Below are 23,666 nucleotides of genomic sequence, written 5' to 3'. Positions count from 1 at the left end.
TTATCTTCTATATCAGAGTGGAATGACATTGAGAATGCCTATGATTGTATGGCATCTACATTGGCTGAAACATTCAGAATATTCAGACATTTTTGACTAGTTTAACTCAAAAAAATATGTCAAAGAAAAGTCCTCTGTCAATGGAGGTATCTAGAAGAGATAGCACTATGAAAATATTGTGGGCTGACAACGTGGTGTGGTGAGTTACACTGTTTCCTGTGATGCCATCATCCCATGTGGGTGCCGGTTCAAGTCCAGGCTGCTCCACTTCTGATCCCATTCTCTGCTAATGCATCTGGGAAAGTAGCAGCAGATTCTGGTCCTCTGTACTCACATGAAAGAACTGGAAGAAGTCCCCAGCCTCTCCTAACCTGACTTCAGTCTCTCCTAAACCCAGCCATTGGGCCATTCAGGGAGTGAACCAGCATATGGAAGACCTCTCTGTCTCTCCCTCTCTCTCTGTCTCTGTAACTCCACCTTTCAAATAAAATTCTGTCTCTCTGTCGATCTCTGCCTTTCAAATAAAGTGATTTTTTAAATGTTTAATCCTTTTTAAACATTTTATTGAAATATAGTATACATACAAAGAAATACACATAAGTATAGGGATGGGACAGGCCAAAACCAGGAGAGTGAAATTCAATACAAGTGCCCCACATGAATGTTAAGAACCCAACTGCTTGAGCCATCACCCACTGCTTCTCAGTACCTACATCAGCAGGAAGCTGGGATAAAAAGCAGGGCTAAACTTGACCGTAGGCATTCTGGAATAGATTGAAGGAATCCCAAGTGGCATCTTTTCTTTTTAAGATTTGATTTATTTATTAGATATGTAGAGTTACAGAGATGGGGAGACAGAGAGTGAACTTCCATCTGCTGGCTCACTCCACAAAAGCCCTCAAGGGCTGGAGTTGGGTCAATCTGGAATCAGGAGCCAGGAGCTTCACCTGGGTCTCCCATGTGGGTGCAGGGCCCCAAGCACTTGAGACATCTTCCACTGCATTCCCCGGCCATAACAGAGAGCTGAATTGTAAGAGGAGTAGCCAAGACTAGAACTGGTGCCTATATGGGATGCTGCACTGCCTGCAGAGGCTTAGCCCACTACAACGCAGTCCTGGCCTCCCAAGTGGCATCTTAACTGCAGTGCCATTCATCCCAAACAATATTTGGAAGTCTTTTTTATTGCAAATTTTGTGGAACTGGTGATGTACTCAATTTGTTGACTAAATGTTCAAAATTATCTAATTTTAATGCCCTTTTTCAATCTAAAATGACCTATTTAGATATTGAATTGCAAGGTCACCTTTCGGGACTCCACTTTTTACCTTCAAAAACAGTATTGAGCTACAGAAGCTCATATAATACAGTCATTATAAATTGGTTAACTCATTCATATATTCAACAAACTCTTAATCAGCCCCAACTAGGAATAAAATGCTATTCTAGATTCTTTGAATGTATTTGTGAACAAAATATATCCAGATCCCTGGCCTCATATTGGTAGAAGCGGGTATCTAGCAATAAGCATTTATTAAGAACTGATAAATGTTTTGTAAAACCAAAGTTAAAGCAGGCAAGTATAAAATGAAATTTAGCTTATAAATGAGCAGGTGACCAGAGATATCTGCTGCAAAGACTGGATGTCAAGAACATCTGAAAGTTTCATTAGTGTGAATGGTGAAATCTTCCACACTTCTAACTTGGTAGTCTTGTCTTTCACTGTGGCAACCTCAGTCCTTTACTTTGGCTATATCTGTTCACCTCTGACTCCAAATTTTCTCATTCATCACCTCTTCTTTGCCCATGTGACTCTACCCATCCTTGGAGATTGCGTCTGCTCTGACACCTTCTTCCTTCATACCAGTGCATAAAGATCAATCACATTGTCTTCTTAAACCTACCTAGAGTATTTTTGAAAGGTCAATTTTGTGGTAATTAAAGTATGCTGTCTCTGGAGCCAGCTGGCTTGGGACATAAATGCAGCTGTGTCATTTGCCTGTTGAGGGGCCTTGGGTATATATTTCGTATATTCTACTGGTTTGAATTCCTATATAAGAAGGTCTAATAATAGTAGCATTATGAGTACTGAAGTGCCCTGTTGTTTTCAGTGCAGTGTCTGGCAAAAAGTGATTTGACCCCTGTGCTTGTATTCTTTCTAGTAAGTGGATGCACTTCATTTGAGGACAGGAATTGTAACTTATGTGTTTTTGCATCTTCAGAAACACTTGCAGTTGGCAGATACTAGCATAAATATAAATCTTTATAGAACAATTGACATTATTGATATTATCAGGCAATTTGCAGGTTAATTTTATTTTAATTAATCATTAGACATGTGCTTTTCGTGTTTTTGATGGCCATGAGTTAGGTATCATTTCTTCCTTCCTTCTTCAACCAATCAATAATCTTGAATATGGTATATTTAAGGATCAGTTGATATACAGAGGACCATGGTCCTGTCTTCAGAAAGCCACATATATAAACTAATGGACAAATGATTGGAATGTGGAGAAAACAGAGCAAAACATAAAGGAGGCCGTTATGAGTATTAAGAGTGACAGGGAGATGACATATTGCAATAGTAACTTAATGAGGGAGTAATAACTGAGCCAACACTTGAAAGGGTTGAAGGAGTTAGCGATATCAAGGGAGAGAGCAAGCCAGGCAAGAATAGGCAGCTAAAGTGAACAGCAGGGACAAACCTGACTTATGTAAGAAACAACACAGGGACCAGCTTAGCTGTAGGAGAAGAATATGGAGCATGGTAGGACCTGAGATAGGAAAGGTAAGAAAGAAAATCTATATAGAGGATAAGCAATTAAAAATCCTCTAAACATTTATCCTCAAACAACATTTTTATGTGATTGGTTATTGCTTATATTTTTCTTTGTCTTAGCATGGCTTTGTTATTAAATATCAAATATTCCATTTCTCTCATGGTTTTGGTGAAAGATCCTTGTTCTTGTGTATTTCCTTGATTCCAGACTATGATGTTCAGGTATGTAATCTCAGTCAAACAGCTCTTTGAAATTTTGCTTCCTCAAGGAATTCTTTTTTTTATCTTCATTTTTATTTTTGAGATAACATTTTTAATTTACATTTAGTTAAATATTTAATGCCTCACTAAAAGTAAAATGATCATAGTTCAGCTAGAAAATAGGCAAAGGTTATGAACAATAATCAAATGAAAAGATGTCTGTTTCACTAATATACAGTTGTAATATATAGATTTTACATTATAACTGCTCATGGAGACTTTATAAAAACGATCTTTAAAAAAAGCAAATTATTAAAGTTTGATTATTTGTCAAATAAGTTACATAGGGCTTGATATAGTGATGGATTTTTATTTTTAATGAAAAAGTCAAATGTCATCTATAGAACATGGCTTAGGAATGTGACTTCCTGAACTCAGAATCTTGGCACCACTGCTTATTGCCTACATTATCTTGTGCAAATAACTGTTTTCTGAACTTCAGTTCATAATTTCTATAAATGATAATCAACAATAAGACCCACAGCACAGGATTATTGAGATTTCTTTAAATGTCTGAGAAAACTTAACTCAAATGATATAGAAATGCTAGAAACTATTATTATCAGAGATGACATATAGTATTATTTCATTGTATGCCTTTAGAAAAGCATTTTTCAAATGTCTTGCCTGAAAGCTTTATATTCTGCTCAGAATTCTTAACACTGCCTTTTCAAAACACCTTAAAAACAAAACTCTTAAAAGATAATTGAAGGGAGAGATTTAAGCTAAATGTGTTATACTCTAGTACTTTTCCACTTGAGTATGCATAGCAGTCACCTGAGTGTTGAGTTAAAATGCAGAGTCTGATTCATCTGGGGCTGGAATGGAGCCTGGATACAGTTTTAAGGCCATAATAATACTTCTCACATTACCCTACCTCTCTCCCTTGCTCTCACCCTTCCTCCCCCTTCCTTTCTTATTTTTAAGTCTTAGAATGACATGCTTTCAATTTACTTTATAATTAAAAACTTCAGATTTATTTGTTTCTTTGAAAGGCAGAGTTACAGAGATGAGGTAGCCAGGTAGAAGCAGAGAGAAATACTCCATCTACTGGCTCTCTTCTCCAAACGGCCACAATGACCAGGAGTGGACCAGGCTGAAGCCAGGAGCCTAGAGCTTTATCCAGGTCTCCCATATGGGTTCATGGATCTGAATACTTGGGCCATCTTCTACTGCTTTCCCAGGTGCATTAGCAGGGAGCTGGATAGAAATGGAGCATCTGGACACAAACCTGCTCCTATAAGGGATGGCAGCATCTCAGACCACTGCTAAACATGCTGTAACACATAGCTGGCCTCTGCAGTCTGCATTTTGAACAGGCTGAAAGATGATAGAGTTATAGTTTGTCTGACAAACAAGCTTTGAGTCTCAGGGTTGTATGCTACCCTCCACTTAAATATCTTTAGCTTCCTAACATTAGCTCTGGTATTTCATGATACTTACAAATCTTAAAATATCTAGTGCAGTAGCTTTGGTATTTTAAACACTGACTACAAAGTCATTACAAGAAGGACCTTGGAAAATAAGTCCTGAAGTACATACATGAAAACTTAGAAGTTAGAAACAAGGAAGCAGGAACAAAGAGAGGGAATACCAAAATCTTTGGTTCTCCTTTGCATCATTGATGTAAAAATAAAGAATTCTCAAGGAAACTTGACTCTTTGTTGGTGGTAGTTGATGTCCTTTAAGGAAAATTCTTAGTTGCTCAAGCAGTAAAACTAAATAGGCTCTTGGAAAGCAAAGTCCTTAGTAGTGATATTGTTGATGAATATATGACTAAGCATATGAGTTCAGTCTTAATTATTATAACAGTTGTTTCCACTATTGATGTTAATGGATCACTTAGTATATTTGTAAAGTTGCTATACAAGGTTCTAAATATATTCAGGATACTGCAAGTGAACAATTATCTGATTTTTATGTTTGATTAATTTGTTTCCTGGAATCTTTAGCTTTTAATAAAATGTTTGATCCTTCATTTTTTAATCTTTATAGAAATAAATGTATTCACAGAATATGGAAAAATGCCTCTTCAGAAAACCCAAGATAGCAAAACAGAAAAAATGATCCAAGTTGAAAGTTTTAGGAATTAAGTAAACCCAAATTAGAATTATTGCGACTTTGCATTCACTTTGTAAACTGAGCATGTGCTTGTGTTCTCTTGCTTAATAACTTCACTCCAGACATTGATTAAATGTACACTATAGCCACAAAATTTCATCAAGTTTAATGCCATTTATGCTTTGAGGTAAATCAAAAGTATTTTGACAATTAGCTAATGGGAATTTTGATGGAAACAGGAAAATCAAACAGAAGTACAGAAACAAGTCTCTCTGGCTCAATTGATAGAGCTGAGACTTGCAGATTTTTCTAGTAGATGTGGTTTAAAAAAAAAAAACAGAAAAAAACAAACAAACAAACAAACAAAAAAAAACTAACATTAGGTTGCTGTCTTGGGAGGAAACCAACTCATTTACCAAAATCATTCTTGTGGGTGTTCTCAGAGATGGAGAAATGGTCACCGTCTTCTTTTTTTCTTTATTTTATTTTAAGATTTATTTGCAAGTCAAAGTTACCAAGAGGAGGAGAGACAAAGAGAGAGCAAGACCTTACTTCCGCTGGTTCGGTCTCCAAATGATTACAATGGTGGGAATGGACCAGCTTGAAGCCAGGGGCTTGGAACTCCATCTGGTTTTCCAACCTAGGTGCAGGGGCCCATGTAGATGGGCCATCTTCCACTGCTTTCCCAGGAGCATTAGCGGGGAGCTGGCTTGGAAGTGGACACACAGGACTTGAACTGGTTTTCATACAGGATGACAGCTTAGCAGGCAGTGGCTCAAACTGCTAGCCACAACACCGGTCCCAGGCACCATGTTCTTAAATCATGAAGTCTACATTTTTATTCTCACTATTTATTTTCTATAGTTTTTGGTAAATTTTTCTTTTCTGTGATATCATGGAGCACATATTGTTCACATTCACTTACCCAGTACCTGGCACATTTTGTATGTTCTGTAACTTTTTGATCAATGAAAATGAACAATCCAGGACATTTTTATTTCCTTCTTACTATATCCTTTGCATGACATAGACCATAAATATAAAATGACACTCAACCATACTTGTCTACATTTTTTCCACTTTAATTTCCATTGGGGAAAAAACATTTTAAATCTACAAAAGTCACAAAAAAGTAACAGACTTACCAGAAAATTCCTAAGAATTTCAAGGTCCCAATTTTATTTGCTCTTGCAAACAGAGTTTGGGTGCATAGAGTATTTTCTAGTAACAAATGGGAATCTGGCCAACCAGTGATCTTTGCATTAGCATTCTAATAACCAGAGGCCAACGTGCCATAGTGTTGTGTCAGAACTAATTTATGAAACTGGGTCCAAAGGCTCATTAAAGTGGTCACAACTCAGTGACTGCCCAGTAAAATTAGACTACAGTTTCAGTCTCATAACAGCGAATATTTTAACATACCATTAAGGACATATTTCAAGTGTTAAAACTAGCTCTGAGTCTGTGAAGGGAAAAACAAGATTAGATGCCCATTTGCTTTTATAGTGCAAAAACCCGCCTCACTCTCAGCTGTGGCTCAAAATGCTTCAATGTTCACAGTTTAAGAATGAACATTTACAGAGTAGGCTGTACTTGAGTTTGTAAGTCAGGTGCATTTCTCCTGAATAAAAGCACTGTAATACAGATCCAACAAACTACCAGTTTGTGAATCTGCCTAGCCAAAAAACTTCAGGCAGCTCAACTGGAAGTCAAATGTGCTTCTCCCAGTGTTGCCTACAGCATTCTTTCAATCCTGCATCTTCCCTTATGATGACAAAGCTCCTGGTGACTAAGAGAGCATTGTTTACAGGCTAATTTGCACAGCCATAAAGGGTGGCAAGATCGTGTGATATCCAAAACCTGGAAAAAACAATGAGATGTAATAGGAAAATTTCTAGGGTAGTAGTTGGATGCATCTCCAATTCAGATCTGTGACTGACTCTGTCCGCTGCAGGTATTTGCTCTGCCATTAGCTCAATGTTTAGAACATGTACCCTTCTCGATATAAAGATTGCTATAGTGAACTGAGCTAATGATATTAACATGAAAGCCATTTAGTTTGCCAGTCCTCCAAATATCTACCTACATGAAGTGGGAGTAAGGGATCCTGCTCTGTTTGTTTCACATGGTGGTTCTGATGATGTAAACTAATAATAACTGCAAAAGCACTTTTTTTAATGTATGGTGTTTATCCTTGGGGAATGTATGGGTATATCCATTCACTTGTCAAACCTAACAGACATTTTTCTTTCTCACTTGAATTTTTATTCAATGGAGCAATAATGAATACTTAAATCTTCCAAATGTGAATAAAAGATTTTAATGTCCTGGCAGTCTATATGCCATGGCTAAATTATTTACTTCTATTTAAACCTGGAGAAGGAAAAAAACCCAAAGAATAAAGATTTTCCTTTTAACTAATTCCTTCAGAAAAAGTTTGTCATTTTTTTCTCACCTTGAAGATAACATTGATAAGTTGGATGCTATATTATACTAGAAGTTAGATGTTACTTCCATATCATGGTTAAATTTATCTAGAAAGTGGCAGAAGCTAGAGGTTTCACTAGCAGTGGAATTAAGCAGAAAGTGTCTGTTTATTGTAGAAATAAAATAATATATAATTTAATTTAATAATTAGTAATTTTATCATTTAATAATGCATTGTAGAAATGTAAATAATATATGATTTAAAAGATTACATTAACATTTAAAATAAGATGTTCCAAATTGAATCCATGTCAAAAAATATGAAATATTTTCCTAAATATTTCAAAGAATGTCATAAACCAGTGTTTTGGCAGAGCTCCTATGTAACAGCTGCACTATATCCAAAAGTATTCTGTATTCAAATACAAATTTTATTGAAACATTTGAATTCAACACAATTGAACACTTTTCTCTTTATGCAGGACAAATATGGAAGAAAAAGATATCACATAGCATTTTCATATAACTATTTTACTGTGATGAATGTTTTGGCAACATACCTCTAATATCTTCCAAATATTATTCCCTTTTAGAAATGTGTTTACAGAGTGAATTTTGTTAAAAACTCTAGAATCCATTCAAGGATAAGCCTTGTAGCCTGTATAACTTTAATTGACAACAGACTCATTAAGCATCTACTAGATAAATAACGCTGGCTGGGATACTGAAAAACATATGATGCTGAGTAAAATTATGGCTGCCAGTTAAAAGCTCAAAGTCAAAGGGCACAAATACAGATTTTCACTGCCATGAAAATGAAATGAAAGTACAGTAGTGCAAAGGAGGACAGTTACATCTCTTTGAGTACAGAACTGGAGTATCTCCCCAGGTGTCAAAAATTTTAAATAATAGAATGCTATTACCATCGGTTTGAGTAGTATCCTAGAAAGATTGGTCTAATAAATGTATCTTCATGTGCTGTTTACCATTTCTGGGGGTGACACTATAGAAGAGTACCTATCTCCATTTGCCACATCTCAGTAGCCTCAGGTGGAAATATGTTCAGCTTATTGATTATTTTCAGTTATGTAACATTTTCATAATTCCTGTCATGGTATAATAGTGTCACTTATTCATTTAGTTTTAAAATAAAGAATAAAAGAATATTGGCTGAATATTTAAGAATAGTTAAAACTTTTTAGTTAACTTATTGTGAAAAGATAAAGTAGCCCACCAAAAAAAAAAAATTCAACTGTTTGAATTTTAATATTAGAAGAATAATTCTGGAGCAGAATTAAAATATTTATGTGTATTTTCATGCTAACTTGAAATACTGAAACCTTAAGATACAGATGAGTCTGTTCCACATGCCTTCAGTAGGTGCTCACCAGAGGCTCATGTTATATGAAAAATGCAAATACATCTCCTCCCTCTAGGTGGAGACATTCTTCTTGTCATCTCCCAGCAGCAAGGAAAGCTATGGCTGGATATGTGTGATGATGGGATGGGGAGAGGTCCTCCAAAGAGCTGTGTTGTATGAGTCTAGCACACCTAGCAAAAAGAGGCTTCATCAATAGACTTCTTCAAAGAGGTCCTTCTCTGGTTTTACCAACGTCACCACAAGAGTATGATCCTAAGAGCAAGAAACAAGGTCCACTAGCCTGATAGCCTCATGCACATTGACTAGACATTTGATTATGTTTTTTTCAAACTTTATTTATTTGCTGTAAATTTACATTTTTATTAATTGTAATTGTATATATTTGTGGGGTACAGTGTGATTTCAATCTGGGTATACGATCTATACCAATCAAATCAGAGTAACTAACTTTCCCTTCTCTTTGCCATTATTTTATTTTTTTAAATTCATCTCTGAGGCAAGTATTGTTTTTTAAAAAATTTCATTTATTTACTTAAAAGGCATAGTTACAGAGAGAAGGAGAGACAGAAAGAGAGAGAGATTCACAGATTCAGTCCCCAAATGGCTGTAATGGCCAAAGCTGGGCCAGACCAAAGCCAGGGGTCAAGAGCTTCTTCTGGGTTTCCAATGTGGCTTCAGGGGCCCAAGGATTTGGACCATTTTTGATGGCTTTCCCAGGCACATTAGCAAGGAGCTGGATCAAAAGTGGAGCTGTGGGTGCAATCTGTTGAAATCTTTACTTAGTATATACCAAGTTGATCTTCTGTATATAAAGATAATTTAAAATGAATCTTAATGAAGAATGGGATGGGAGAGGGAGTAAGAGATGGGATGGTTTGTGTGTGGGAGGGTGGTTATGGGGGAAAAACCGCTACAATCCAATTGTACTTTCAAAATTTATATTTATTAAATAAAATGTTTCTAAAAAAAAAGAAGAAGAAGAAGTGGAGCTGCCAAGACTCCAACCGGCACCCATCATATACCAGTGCCATGACTTTACCTGCTACACCACAATGCCCACCCCTGCTGTTACTTTATGATTGGAATCTTAGAGCTGCTCTCTTCTATTACACAATATGTAACAGGTTATTGTGAACTACAGTCACCCCACTGTGCTATTTAACACTAGATGCTTATTCTTTCTATCTAATGTAGAATCTGAAAAAGCATTTGTTGAAACTCATTAAATCCATATCTTTTCTCAAGGGTGGTATAACTGTTCTAAATTTTAGTGTTTGGTATGACTCTGTAAATTTAGGAACTTGGGAAATAACATGTGCCAGCATTTGACAGCAGCGAAGACATCCGCTTCCTACATTAGAGTGCCTGCTCTTTCAGGTTCCAGTCTTGCTTCTGATTCCAGCTTCCTGCTAATGTGCACCTTGGGAGGCTGCAGGTAATGTCTCAAGTACTTGAGTCCATGCCACCAAGGTGGGAGACCCAGATGGAGTTCCAAGACCCCTAGCTTCGGTCTGGTCGGAAGATTGCCTTGCAGATATTTGGGGAGTGAACAAGCAGATGGAAGATCTCCTCTCTCTGTCTACCTTCCTGTCCTTCAAATAACAGAAAATAAATAAATAAAATTTTTTAAAATGTTCAATGTTTTCTAGAAAAAGGAGGTTTCTTCTGCATTTGAGTACCTAGAATCTGGAAGAACTGCTTAGTAGCCTTTTATGAAAGGTTTTCAATTGTTTAAACGTGCTATAAATCTCCTAGGTGTATCTTCAGAACAGCTGAAATTATATCATAAAAAGAAAAGAGTGCTACATTATTTTGGTTGATAGATGTTAAATTGCAAGCATTTTATTTATTTATGAAAACCATTTTATATTTCCATTTTATAAGTCAGGGGCCTAAGAAATATGCAGTTGATATCTTAACAATATTTTCACAGACAGGCACCTTTATCATGATTATACAGCTGATAAAAAATAATATAAACCTGTTTTCATTTCCCTTTCTTTTCTTTAAAAAAAATCAAAAGGCAGACACCGAGAGAGAGAGAGAGAGAGAGAGAGAGAGAGAGAGAGAGAAATCAGCCATGTGCTGGTTGACAATCCAAATGCCCACAACTGCCAGGCCAAAGCCAGAAGCCATAAACTCACTCCAAGTTTCCAGTGTGGGTGGTAGAGACTCAACTACTTGAGCCATCACTATTGTGTGAAAAGAGGGCTCAAACCCAGGCACTCTTACATGGGATGCAGGTGTCTTAACTCCCTCATCAAATGACTGCCCCCTCATTTACTTTTTTTTGTGCCAACTATGTCACATTGAAATATTCAGACAGCCTTGATTTTTGCCTGTGCCTTATTCCAAATCACACAAGAATTACTGTCTTTTGTTCTTGCCTGTGTTCTAAGTACAATCGTAATTATATCCCACTTAGATCAGACATGAAGTTCCAATTGTGGTTTCTAATGACCCTCTAACACCCAATAATCTTCCCTGCCTGTTCTCCATTCTCACTCTGAACCAGCTCACAATCTCAGATAAATACATTTTTATCAAAACCTATTGCCTCTTACCTGAGTATTTATGAACACAACATTTGCCATTTTTAGTTCAGGTTCCTTTTAAATGTATTATTTATTAATCACTTAAAATAAAATTTAAAACCTTTTTTAATTATAAGGATTAATACTATAATGCACATCCATGGTGTCATTACCCAGTTTAAGAATTAGCTCATTATTTTGCGCTGGCATAGTGGCATAGTACGTTAAGAAATGATTCATTATGATTTATTTTAAAGCCGCACACAAGTCTCATGTTTGTTTTTTTTTTTTCTATCCCTACCCTTTTGGGCATTTCCTTCATACTAAATTCATAATCTCTGCTTTCTTTTTATTATGCTTATCATGTATGTTTATTCCTATATATTATACTGTTTAATTCTGAAACATAATTTTCATTAAAGACTCACACTGTCAGTGTTTTCCCACAATAATATTTTTGGTCAGTGTTACCTTTCTGAGGCTCATCAAACAATCAGTGTTGTTACATATGGCTGGCTGTCTCTTTCTCACTCTCCTCTCCTGTTTTATAATACACTTTTCTATCAAAATACCAAAGTTGACTTTTGCTATTACCCGCCAATACATAGTTGTGTTTTTTCCCAGGAACATTTTCAAAGTGAGTTTATTACAATGAGCATGTCTTATGACACACATATGCAACAGTTTCTTTACATGCATACTTTTGGGTCATGCATTTGAAAAGATTTAAGTTTAGTAGAAACTGTCAAACTATTTTCCAAGATCATTTTACTAATTTAGACTTACATCTGTGATGTGCAAACATTCCAGTTACTCCAAATCCACACCAAAGTGCGTAGGCACTGTGGTTTCACCCCAGGCAATTGTTTCACCTTGGCAGAGAGAGGCTGAGGCTGTGGTCACACCAGCCAACATGACCACACCCTCCCGCTGCTGGCAGTCGAGATCTGCCTGTCTATACTCTTGAGGAACAGTGCTTTTCTACTTAGTACTTCTTGAATTTTTCATTGGAGGGTTAAGCTTGTGATTATAAAATAAATTGAAAATATGTCACTGTAAAAATTCAAAGAAAAATAGGAAAGAGAAGGGAAGGTAGGAGTGAGGGAAAGAGGGAGGGTAGGATAGGAAGATAATTATGTTCTTAAAACTGCATATATGAAATACATGAAATTTGTTCCATTTATTTTTCAAAACATATTTTTGATTTGCTTTATAATCATAAGCTGCTAGAAAAGTTTCTTTAAGGGGCCGGTGCTGTGGCAAATCAGGTAAAGCTGCTACTTGCAGTGCCGGCATCCCCTATGGGTGCCAGTTCTAGTCCTGGCTGCTCCACTTCTTATCGAATTCTCTGCTATGGCCTGGGAAAGCAGTTGAAGATGGTCCAAGTCCTTGGGCCCCTGACGCACGTGGGAAACCCAAAAGAAGCTCCTGAATCCTGGCTTCAGATTGACCCAGCTCTAGCCATTGCAGCCATTTGAAGAGTGAACCTCTCCCTCTACCACTCTCCCTCCCCCTTCCCTCTCCCTTTCCCTTCCCTCTCCCTCCCCTTCCCTCCCTCTCCTTCCCTCTCCCCTTCCCTCTCCCCTTCCCTCTTCCTACCCCCTCCCTTCCCCCTCCCCTCCTCTCTTCCCCCCTCCCCTCCCCCTCCTTCCTCCTCTCCCTCTCCCTCTTCCTCTCCCTCCCTCTCCCTCTCCCTCTCCCTCTCCCCTTCCCTCCCTCTCCCTCTCCCTCTCTCCCTCTCCCTCTCCCTTTTTTTTTTTAAGTCAATCTTAAAAAGAGTTTCCTTAGGATTGGTGTTTGCAGAGTATATGCACATATTGTTTTGTCATGTACTTAAGCATCTTCTTGTCTATCTGTAGCCTTGGTCATATTTTCAGTTCTTGAAGGCAAAAGATATGATCCTTCTCCGTCTGAACTTTATAACTAAATCCTATAATCCCTGAATTCTATAACTTGACATTCTGATTGCTCAGTGCATATTTTTTCTTTTCAAATATGGAGAGTGTGGCCAGCACAGTGGCATAGCAGGTAAAGCCCCACCTACAACACTGACATCCCATATGAGTGCTGGTTCCAGTCCCAGCTGCTCCACTTTCTTTTTTTAAATTTTATTTAAGTTATAGAAGTTTCATGTATTTTATAAATTCAGATTTAGGAACATAGTGATACTTTCTCCCTACCCTCTCTCCCACCCAAGCTCCAATACTTCTTCCTCCTCCATCTCCCATTCACAATCTTAATTTTTACAAAGTTCTATTTTCAATTTACTTAATGATTATAAAGTTAACCCTATGCTAATAAAATAGTTCAACAAATAGTATGAATAAAGGAAGAAAAAAAAAAAACACTGTTCCTCTATAGATGAGGCAAGGACTGTAAATAATCATCAAATATCAAAATGTCCATTTCACTCCTAAATATTACATTTCTGATACTGATTAGTTACCCCAGATCAGGGAAAACATATGATATCTGTCGTTTGGGGGCAGGCTTATTTCACTGAGTATGATGGTTTCTGGTTACATACATCTTTTTGCAAGAGACAGGATTTCATTTTTTTTTTTTTTTTACATCTGAGTAGTATTCCATAGTGTATGCATATCATAATTTCTTTATCCAGTCAATGGTGATGAACATCCTTAGGTTGATTCCATACCTTAGGTGTTGTGAATTGTGCTGCAGTGAAAATAGGGGTACAGATAACTCTTTCAAATGCTGATTTCTTTTGGTTTGGGTAAATTCCCAGAAGTGAGATGGAGATGGCTGGGTCATATGGTAGGTCCACACTGAGATTTCTGAGGTATCTCCATACTGTCTTCCTCAGTGGCTACACCAGTTTACATTCCCACCAACAGTGCACTAGGTTACCTTTCCCCCCACATTCTTGCCAACATTTGTCATTTGTTGATTTCTATATGTGAGCTATTCTAACTGAAGTGTGGTGAAACCTCAATGTGGTTTGATTGGTTTGATTGGCATTTCCCTGATGGCTAGTGATCCTGAATATTTTTTCATGTGTCTGCTGGCCATATGAATTTCCTCCTGAAAAATAGCTGTCAAATCCTTTGCCCACTTCTTAACTGGATTATTTGTTTTGTTGTTGTTTTCTTGAGTTCTTTATAGATTCTGGATGTTAACCCTTTATCAGTTGCAAAGTTTGCAAATATTTTCGCCCATTCTGTCTGTTCCTTCTTCATTTTGCTGACTGTTTCTTTTGCAGTGCAAAAGCTCTCAGCTTGATGTAATCCCATTTTTCAATTTTGGCTTTGATTGCCTGTGCTTCTGGGGTCTTTTCCCAGAAGTATTTGCCTGTGTTAATATCTTAAAGAGTTTCCCCAATGTTCTCTAGTAATTTGGTGATATTAGGTCATAGATTTATTTATTTGGTCTTTGAAGAACCAGCAGCTCCACTTTCAGTCCATCTCCCTGATAATGCACCGAGGAAATTAGCAGGGGTTGACCCAAGGGCTTAGGCTGATGCACCCATATGGGAAACCCAGATAAAGCTCCTGGTTCCTGGCTTTGGACTGGCCCTCCTCCAGCCTTTGCAGCCTTTTGGGGAGTGAACCAGTAGATGGAAGATTTCTCTCTATCTATCTCTCCCTCTCTGTCTCTCTGTAATTTTGCCTTTCAAATAAATAAATCTTGAGAAACAAAAAACATGGCATGTTTTGTGATCACACCCTTCTAGCTTACTTGTCCATATTGGTGAAAAATGTTATGAGAAATTTAATAATCCCTCTTATGAACAAAGCGATATTCCATACAAAATTTATACATATTAAGAAATTCTTCTCAAAAAATGAAAATATTAAGGCTACTTCACTCTTTATTAAGCATCCTGAATTCTCCTTCTCTTTCTTGAGATTTCCTTTTCTCGTCATTCGTACCACTTTCTAATATGTTCTTATTTTTATTTTTATTGTTTGTCTCCGTCTCCTCCCATTAGAATGAAAGTTCAATAAGGGCGGGGATCTAATCTATTTTATGTGTGGCAACAAACTGTGCCTGGCATAGAGTAGGTTCTTAATAGGTATGTATTAAGTGAATGTGAATGAATGGCATACAAGTTTCCATAAGCAAATGAAGAAAAATAAAATCGTTCTGAAATGCTTTAATATTTTCTTAATCACTACTATTTTGTTTTGTGTTTTCAGATATCAACATGGCAGGTGAGCCCAAACCATATAGACCAAAACCTGGAAACAAGAGGCCCCTTTCTGCGCTTTACAGGTAAGCAAGCATTGTTTTACTATATGTGCTAGCTAAATTTTCTTGGAACTTTATAAGGCACCATGCTTGTAAGGCATCAACAATTTTTAATAATAATCTTTACTGGAATATAAAGTACATGTTGTCAGTCAACATGTAAATATATCATGCAGCATTGGCAGGGATCTTAGATGCCTTCTCATGTCATGTCTGCTTATATAACCTTTCTACATGACAGCTCTCAAATCTAATGAAAATCTCTAATAACTTTACCTGACAAGTGGATGGAAAAGTCAATGTTTTTTGACTATCAGCTGCATGCTATGTACTGTAGGTGTTTTACATATATGGTTTAATTTAATTTTCATAACAGTACTACAATGTAGTTGTTCCTGTTCTCATCTTGCAGGTTAAGAACTGAGATTTAGTTTCTTAAGGGATTTTATTATCAGGGTCACACCACAGGTAAATGATGGCACCAGTACTCAAACTCATATCTTCTGATGCCACAGTCCACATTTTTCGCACTCAATCAGCTTCTTCTGTCACAATGAGTATTTTTTTTCATGGTTATTTATCCAAAACAAACAAAAATAATTATTCTGTTTTGAGAGAGCCACATCCAATTATCTTGGCCTTACTTAAATTACTTTGCTCTGAGTCAATTTAACCTTCTGGTCTTTTCACTCTGACTGCATTAGTTTTTCAGTGTCTTACCTATATTCAGAAATGCAGGTGGATAGAGTAGACTAGAGTTGGTGCCTTTGTTGTCCTGAACATATTTCTATTAGGTGAAGTAAAATTCAGTTGATTTCGAAACGAGGACAAGAATAAACAAAGAATGAACGTTAGTTCTTTAAACACAACCACTTTTGATTAAAAAAAAAAAGTCACATTCTGCTTTTAAGCTCCCCCACTTCATGTACTTTTGCTATTGGTGTTTGTACTATAAGTGCTGACTTTACATCTCTCTGTTAAGCTCCCTTGTTATAGATTTAGCCAGTTGTTCCAGGCTGTTGAGATCTCCTATCATCCAATTTATTTGATCCTCACCTAGATACATATCATCCTTCAATCAGCATCCACACCAAAAAAGCTAACATAAGTGTTGAGCAAGATTAACTTTTGTCCTGATATAATTTGGACAAAAGATAATTACATTATGTACGAAGAAGCTTCAAAAGGTAATCAAAAGATCACTTTATTTTGGTGCAAAAAATTTTGAAATATATGCATAATTTTTATAACATGAATTTTTCATGAACTTTTTGAAGAGCCCTCATAAGTTAAAATGAAGTATGCTCTGATAGAGTAGAATAAGAAGAGTACATATAAGAAGGCCTCAAGCTATTTCTTTGTTTTAGCCTCTAAAAACTGGCATATCTCCTTTCAGCCACTTACAGCCTCATTTTTCAAACCTTAAAATATGCATAAGGATTGTAATTGGATCACTGTTAAGATCCTATTCATTCCTAAGGCCCTAATGCTTTCTTCTGTGTGACCATCAGAGATTTTCAAAGCTATATTAAAAAATGTATCCTACTATCTTATTACTTTTAAATTCTTTTGTTTTAATAAAAATTTATATAAAAATGTAAAGCAACAAAACAAAACAAATCCTGATAATTTGTCATAAATTAGTATTGGCAATAAGAGCAGAGATGAAAGCCCAGAGTTGTGGCTCAGTGCATTAAGCCACCACTTGCAACACTAGTATCCCACATTGGAGCACTGATTGGAGTTCTAGCTGCTCTCTTTATAATGTGCTAACTGCCAAAGTGCATGGGAAAGCAATTTCGGATGGCTGAAATTGTTGGAAACCTGCCACCCATGTGGACTCCTGAATGGAGTTCCAGGCTTCTGGCTTCCTTCTTGCCCAACTCTGGCCATTGCAGCCACTTAGGAAATGAACCAGCAGATGGAAGATCTCTTTCTCTCTGTGTCTGTAACCTCTCTCTCTGCCACTCTGCCTTTCCAATAAAAGAAATCTTTTTCTAAAAAAAAAAAAAGCAGAGAAGTCAAAACAAGAAAAATAATACTTTCTGTGCCTTGTTTGAGGTAAATGCAATGTTTATAAAACTGAGTAATAATTATTTTATTTTTTTATTTATTTATTTTTTTATTTTTGATAGGCAGAGTGGACAGTGAAAGAGAGACAGAGAGAAAGGTCTTCCTTTTGCCGTTGGTTCACTCTCCAATGGCCGCCGCGGTAGGCGCGCTGCGGCCGGCGCAGTGCGCCGATCCGATGGCAGGAACCAGGTGCTTCTCCTGGTTTCCCATGGGGTGCACGGCCCAAGGACTTGGGCCATCCTCCACTGCCTTCCCAGGCCATAGCAGAGAGCTGGCCTGGAAGAGGGGCAACCGGGACAGGATCGGTGCCCAGACCAGGACTAGAACCCAGTGTGCCGGCGCCGCAAGGCGGAGGATTAGCCTAGTGAGCCGCGGCGCCGGCCAAAACTGAGTAATAATTATTTTAGCAGATTCATTTTTAAATAGATGCATAGATTACTGACGCCATAAACAAACAAGAGTGTCAAATTGTTAAGTCAGCAACAGGAGTCACTGTGTACTTACATCTCATGTGGGATCTGTCCATAATGTGTTGTCTAATGTGCAGTGATGCTATAACTAGTACTGAAACAGTATTTTTACACTTTGTGTTTCTGTATGGGTGCAAACTGATGAAATCTTTACTAATTATATACAGAATCGATCTTCTGTATATAAAGATAATTGGAAATGAAAATAAAAAACCTGGTGTTAAATTGGAAATGGCATAGAAAGTTAATTAATTTTTAAAAAAAATTATGTAGGATCTCTGTCTTTAATGTGCTGTACATTCTTATTTAATGCTATAACTAGTACTCCAACAGTATTTTTTCACTTTGTGTTGCTATATGGGGGCAAACTGTTGAAATCTTTACTTAATATATACTAAACTGATCTTCTGTATATAAAGAGAATTGAAAATGAATCTTGATGTGAATGGAAGGGGAGAGGGAGCGGGAAAGGGGAGGGTTGCGGGCGGGAGGGAAGTTTTGGGAGGGGGAAGCCATTGTAACCCATAAGCTGTACTTTGGAAATTTATATTCATTAAATAAAAGTTTAATAAATGAAAAAAATAAATAAATAGATGCATAGAGCTGTAGAGAGTATGGAAATTTGAAATGTCATATTTTCAATTATTAACAAAACAAGCAGGCAATCAAATCATGAAGTTGTCTTGGCTGTGCAGTACTGTTAATTTTCATATGTTCCTGTTCTTGTACCTTTTTGATTTCCTTATGATAATGGAAGCTCATGACAAGAAACAACTGTCTTTTAGCTGTTAATTCTCTGTTACTAAATCATGTTGAATTATGAATTCAAAAAATTAAAAGCAGAATTTCATTTAAATATGCTATATTGAATACAAATCACATCAATGGGGAAAAGCTTATTTATTTTATTTTAATCTGTTTATATGAATATAAGCCAGGATACAGTGAAATTGCAAAACAGTAACAAATGAAATAAAAGGGAATGAGCATGAGTTGAGAAAGCCTTTTTATACACATATTCTCATTCTTACATAAGCTTCAGAATAATGAAACTTTATTTTTAGGTGGAAAGCTGTTTTGTGGTCATCTTTCTTCTGTTCATCATAGAACTCCACAAAGCTGGAATTATATGCCTTGCTTTACACATGAGAGAACTAAATTTCTAAGATGTTAAAGGATTTGCTCAAAGTAAGATAACAGGATTAGGAACTGAACATTAGTTTTCAGCCTTCAAGTCTAGTGATCTTACTACTAGATCACAGCTCCCTATATCTACTCACATGCTACCATGTAAATAATACAGAATATTCAAAACAGAGTTTTGCTAGTCACCAAAACCAATTATCAATATACTACTGTCCAAAAATACCATGCCAGCAGGTGACAAGCACCAGACAAGAACATCAAAATGACAAAGTATTTGTGTGATCATAGAGCACAGATGTAAACCTTGAGTTGTTTATCTAATAGTTGCATAATTTTCTTGAGAGTATAAATTGCATAATGAAGTGAAAGCATCTAGCTCAACATAGAAAATATGGTAGCACCTTAGAAAAGAGGTGGCTCCTGCTTTCCTATGCTTTGCATCTTTGAGTCTGTTTCCTTACCTAAAAAAAAAAAAAAAACTAGAATATTTCCATTTGTTCACTCGTTCATCCCTGCAAGGCATATTTATTGTTTGTTTACTATGTTCTAGGGACTATAATAGCTACCTTTCTAGGCAACTGGCACAAAAAATGCCAAGATACAGATTGAGAAGAGAGTATAATGTAATAAAAGTAAATTATTTGTTCATAAGAGTATAATTAAAGGTAATGTCTAATTTACCTTCCTGCTTTAAACTACTCTGTCTGGCTGTTCTCTGTTGAGGCTTGGAAATGATCTCCTGTTAGTTCTTCTTCATGTACATCCACTTTATCTCCATCACCAACCACAAAAGGGTATTCACGTGGAGTATCCACTGGGGAATAACTTTGCTTTATTTCCTCTTTTAAGAGGACTTTCAATTTATTCAACCAGTCTTCACTACATGTTTAATATGTGTTAGAAGATACAAAAATAAACACAATGAGGCTTTAAGAAGCTTACTTTCTCATGACTTTGATGCATAAGTAAACAAGGACAATCCAGAAGTATGCAAGCACCTGTATTAAGAAAATAAATCAGAGTTACTGATTCTGCCTAAGGGGGAGGAAGTGAAAAGTCTGGGGAACTCACAAGAGAAGATGATACGTGAGCTGGTTTCTGAGCAAGCAGACATTCATTCATCAAAGGGAAAGAGGGGCTTGCAAGACAAAGAAAAAATGTGCAAGGATGAAGCCACAGAGGTGGAGAACTGCGTCTCATGGTGTGAGCTACACTAGTCAACTTGGTAGAGAATGGGTAACAACATTATGGTGGCTCAAGCTGTGACTATCTCTGGATATCAGATTAGAGATAGTTTTATTCTAAAGGCAACAAGGAGCTTTTGGGATATTGGGATGTTGCTACTGATTGGAAATGGGGTATGAGAGAAAGAGAGTCACAGATGTCCCAAGTTTTCTAGCTCAAGCACCTGGAGCAATGAGCACATGATTTTAAGATGTAATAGGTGAGGCATTGACAAGCAGTAGCAGGTTCAACTCTAAGGTTGGGTGAAGGTAGCAAAAAATAAATTATTGCAACCTTGGACATGAATTCACGAAGACAGACAATTCATTAAAATAACACTTGCAATAAATGTCTCCTGCTAGTCTATTTGTAAATGGAATGTAATTAATCATTTGTGAACATTTCATAAATATTGGACCTTGTCCTAATGGTGAATAGCTAATCCATCCTCTTGGGAAAATATTATAGCATTTAATAAATTACTGCTCCAAATGTGCTATGTACCCTACATAATATATATAATGCTCTAAAATAATTCAATCTGAGTTTTCCAACATGCCAAGTTCCAGTTAATGCTAATTAATTGCTAAATGAGAATAACTGTAAGATGGTTTTGCTTGTGCTTATAAAGTAGACAGATCTCGCTTCTCTGATGTGAGCAAAGGCAACAAAGACACGAAAGAACAAAGACACCATTTATTATAGCAAAACAAGTACAAATTTTCATTCACCTAGGAGCAGCCCTCCTTGTTACAGGGAACACAGCTCAGTAGGACATGTTACACATAAAATTTTATTCCACTGATTTTATAGTTTAGTAGATTTCTTAGAGATTGCCAAATATGGTTCTGTAATTGCCATACAGATGCCTTTCATAGCAACCTTTTCACCCCACAAATATGACCATAGGAATCAGGATCATCACTACAAGTAACTGCATTTCTTCTAAAACTGTCACAGGATAACTAGAACTGTCACCATCACCAGTTTGAGGTCACCAAGATTGGTGGTGGTTCCCATAAACATGAGTTATAGCATGAAAATGTAAGTGTTCAAAAAAAAAAAAAAAACTTTAAGACCACAGGGCAAGTTAAGTTACTACTGCAAATTATCTCTGGTGATTTATTTTCCCCTGGGTCCATGTGAGTTCTATAATCCCCTTGTATTCATTGTGTCTCTGGCACATCACTAGGAAATGTGACCCTCAAAGTGATCAAATTTCCCATATAACCTTGAAAATAGAAATCCAATTAATGAAGTGGTAGACTTCTGACACGGTAGTTAAGCCATGCTGGTTAAATTAAGGCTGATTCAACTCTTTGCTCCTCTGTTTCCAATGTAGCTGCCTCAGCTAATTCACACGCTGGAAGGCAACAGGTGATGACTCAAATACTTGATTCTTGACCACCCATATAAGAGACCCAGATTGAATTTGAGCTCCTGTCTTCTGCCCTGCCTAGCCCAGTTCTGGCTATTGTGGGTATTTGGAGAGCAAATCAGAAGATAGGAGATTCTCTGTCTCTGTCTCTGTCTGTCTCAGTTCTCCTTCTCTCTTTCTCTCTCTCTCTCTCTTTCTGACTCTGTTCCTCTGCCTAGCCCCCTGTCACTCCTTCTTTCAAAACCTGAATATAATGAATGAAATAAAAAGGAATGAAAGTAATTGAATCAATAAGGAGAGAAAACGTCCTGGATATCTCCACTCTATTGACTTACTCAAGTTTGCTGAGATGTTTAATAATTATAGCTATTATCATTGCCTTTATTTCCATCTCATTTTATAACATCAAGGGCCATAAATATTCACTTATAGAAACTTAATACTTTAGGCCGGTGCCGTGGTTCAATAGGCTAATCCTCGGCCTGCGGCGCCGGCACACCGGGTTCTAGTCCCAGTCGCGGCGCTGGATTCTGTCCGGTTGCTCCTCTTCCAGTCCAGTTCTTTGCTGTGGCCCGGGAGTGCAGTGGAGGATGGCCCAAGTGCTTGGGCCCTGCACCCGCATGGGAGACCAGGAAAAGCACCTGGCTCCTGGCTTTGGATCAGTGTAGTGCGCTGGCCGCTGCGCGCCAGCCACAGCGGCCATTGAGGGGTGAACCAACGGAAAAGGAAGACCTTTCTCTCTTGTCTCTCTCTCACTGTCCACTCTGCCTGTCAAGAAAGAAAGAGAGAGAGAGAGAGAGAGAGAGAGAGAGAGAGAGAGAAAGAAAGGAAGGAAGGAAGGAAGGAAGGAAGGAAGGAAGGAAGGAAGGAAGAAAATACTTCCAGGGTCAATGCCTACCTTCGCACTGACAAAGGCTTCTTTCTTCTCTACCTGGATAGCTAGGTGGGTCCACTCAGAAAGCCTTTAGGAATGGACACCTTGGGTTACACAGTGGCATGTGAGGAAGAGAAAGAAATAGTCCCTCCTACCTGCTACCTAATATGTCCTGTTTTTCTAAAATGCACACAAAAGCAAGAATTAACATGGCTACCAAGTTCATTTTGAAACTATGTTATTGCTAGGTCTATGTGGGAATTGCAGTCTCTTTTTGGTTTGGATATGGCCTTTCTTATGCAATAAAACTACTGACTCCTGGTTGCCAACATCTGCAAGAGAAAATGTAACAACCAGATGTGTACTTCTAAAACTCCAAAATGAATGTCAATGAATCTGGGTATTAAAGTTGAGTTCTCTGTAATTCAAAGTTCCCAAATGAATGTTGACTTGCTTTGTACCAGAAAAGGTCCAAAGATTTACTTTATTGATAATTGTCAGTTGTGTGAATGTTGTACATTACCACTTCAGTGAAAATAGTGATAGATAAGCCTCACTCCTGAAACAACTATAGCATTCCAAGTGGTTGGAAATCCATCTGCTGTTTCTCAGATTGTTGGCTACATCAAAGAGTGTCTTAAAAGATAATATGTTAGGGGCCGGCGCTGTGGCCCAGTGGGTTAACGTCCTGGCCTGAAGCGCCGGCATCCCATATGGGCACCAGTTCAAGACCTGACTGCTCCACTTCTGATCCAGCTCCCTGCTATGGCCTGGGAAAGCAGTAAAAAGATGGCCCAAGTGCTTGGGCCCCTGCACTCATGTGGGAGACCCGGAAGAAGCTCCTGGTTCCTG

The 23,666-nt window shown here is 37.4% G+C and overlaps 1 protein-coding gene across 1 annotated transcript in view; it reads left to right on the top strand.

Annotated features, from left to right (window-relative positions):
• RALYL (RALY RNA binding protein like) overlaps window positions 1-23,666 on the top strand; it is a 405,662-nt gene that overhangs the window by 264,771 nt on the left and 117,225 nt on the right. The window contains exon 2 of the mRNA XM_062189870.1: window positions 15,598-15,673. Within this exon, the coding sequence (XP_062045854.1) occupies window positions 15,598-15,673 (76 nt within the window). The remainder of the gene's footprint in view (window positions 1-15,597; window positions 15,674-23,666) is intronic.

This window comes from Lepus europaeus, chromosome 4 (genome assembly GCF_033115175.1).
Source record: "Lepus europaeus isolate LE1 chromosome 4, mLepTim1.pri, whole genome shotgun sequence".
Lineage (NCBI taxonomy): Eukaryota > Metazoa > Chordata > Mammalia > Lagomorpha > Leporidae > Lepus > Lepus europaeus.
The sequence above is the reverse complement of the archived record's forward strand: the minus strand, read 5'-3'. Positions and strand labels throughout refer to the sequence as shown.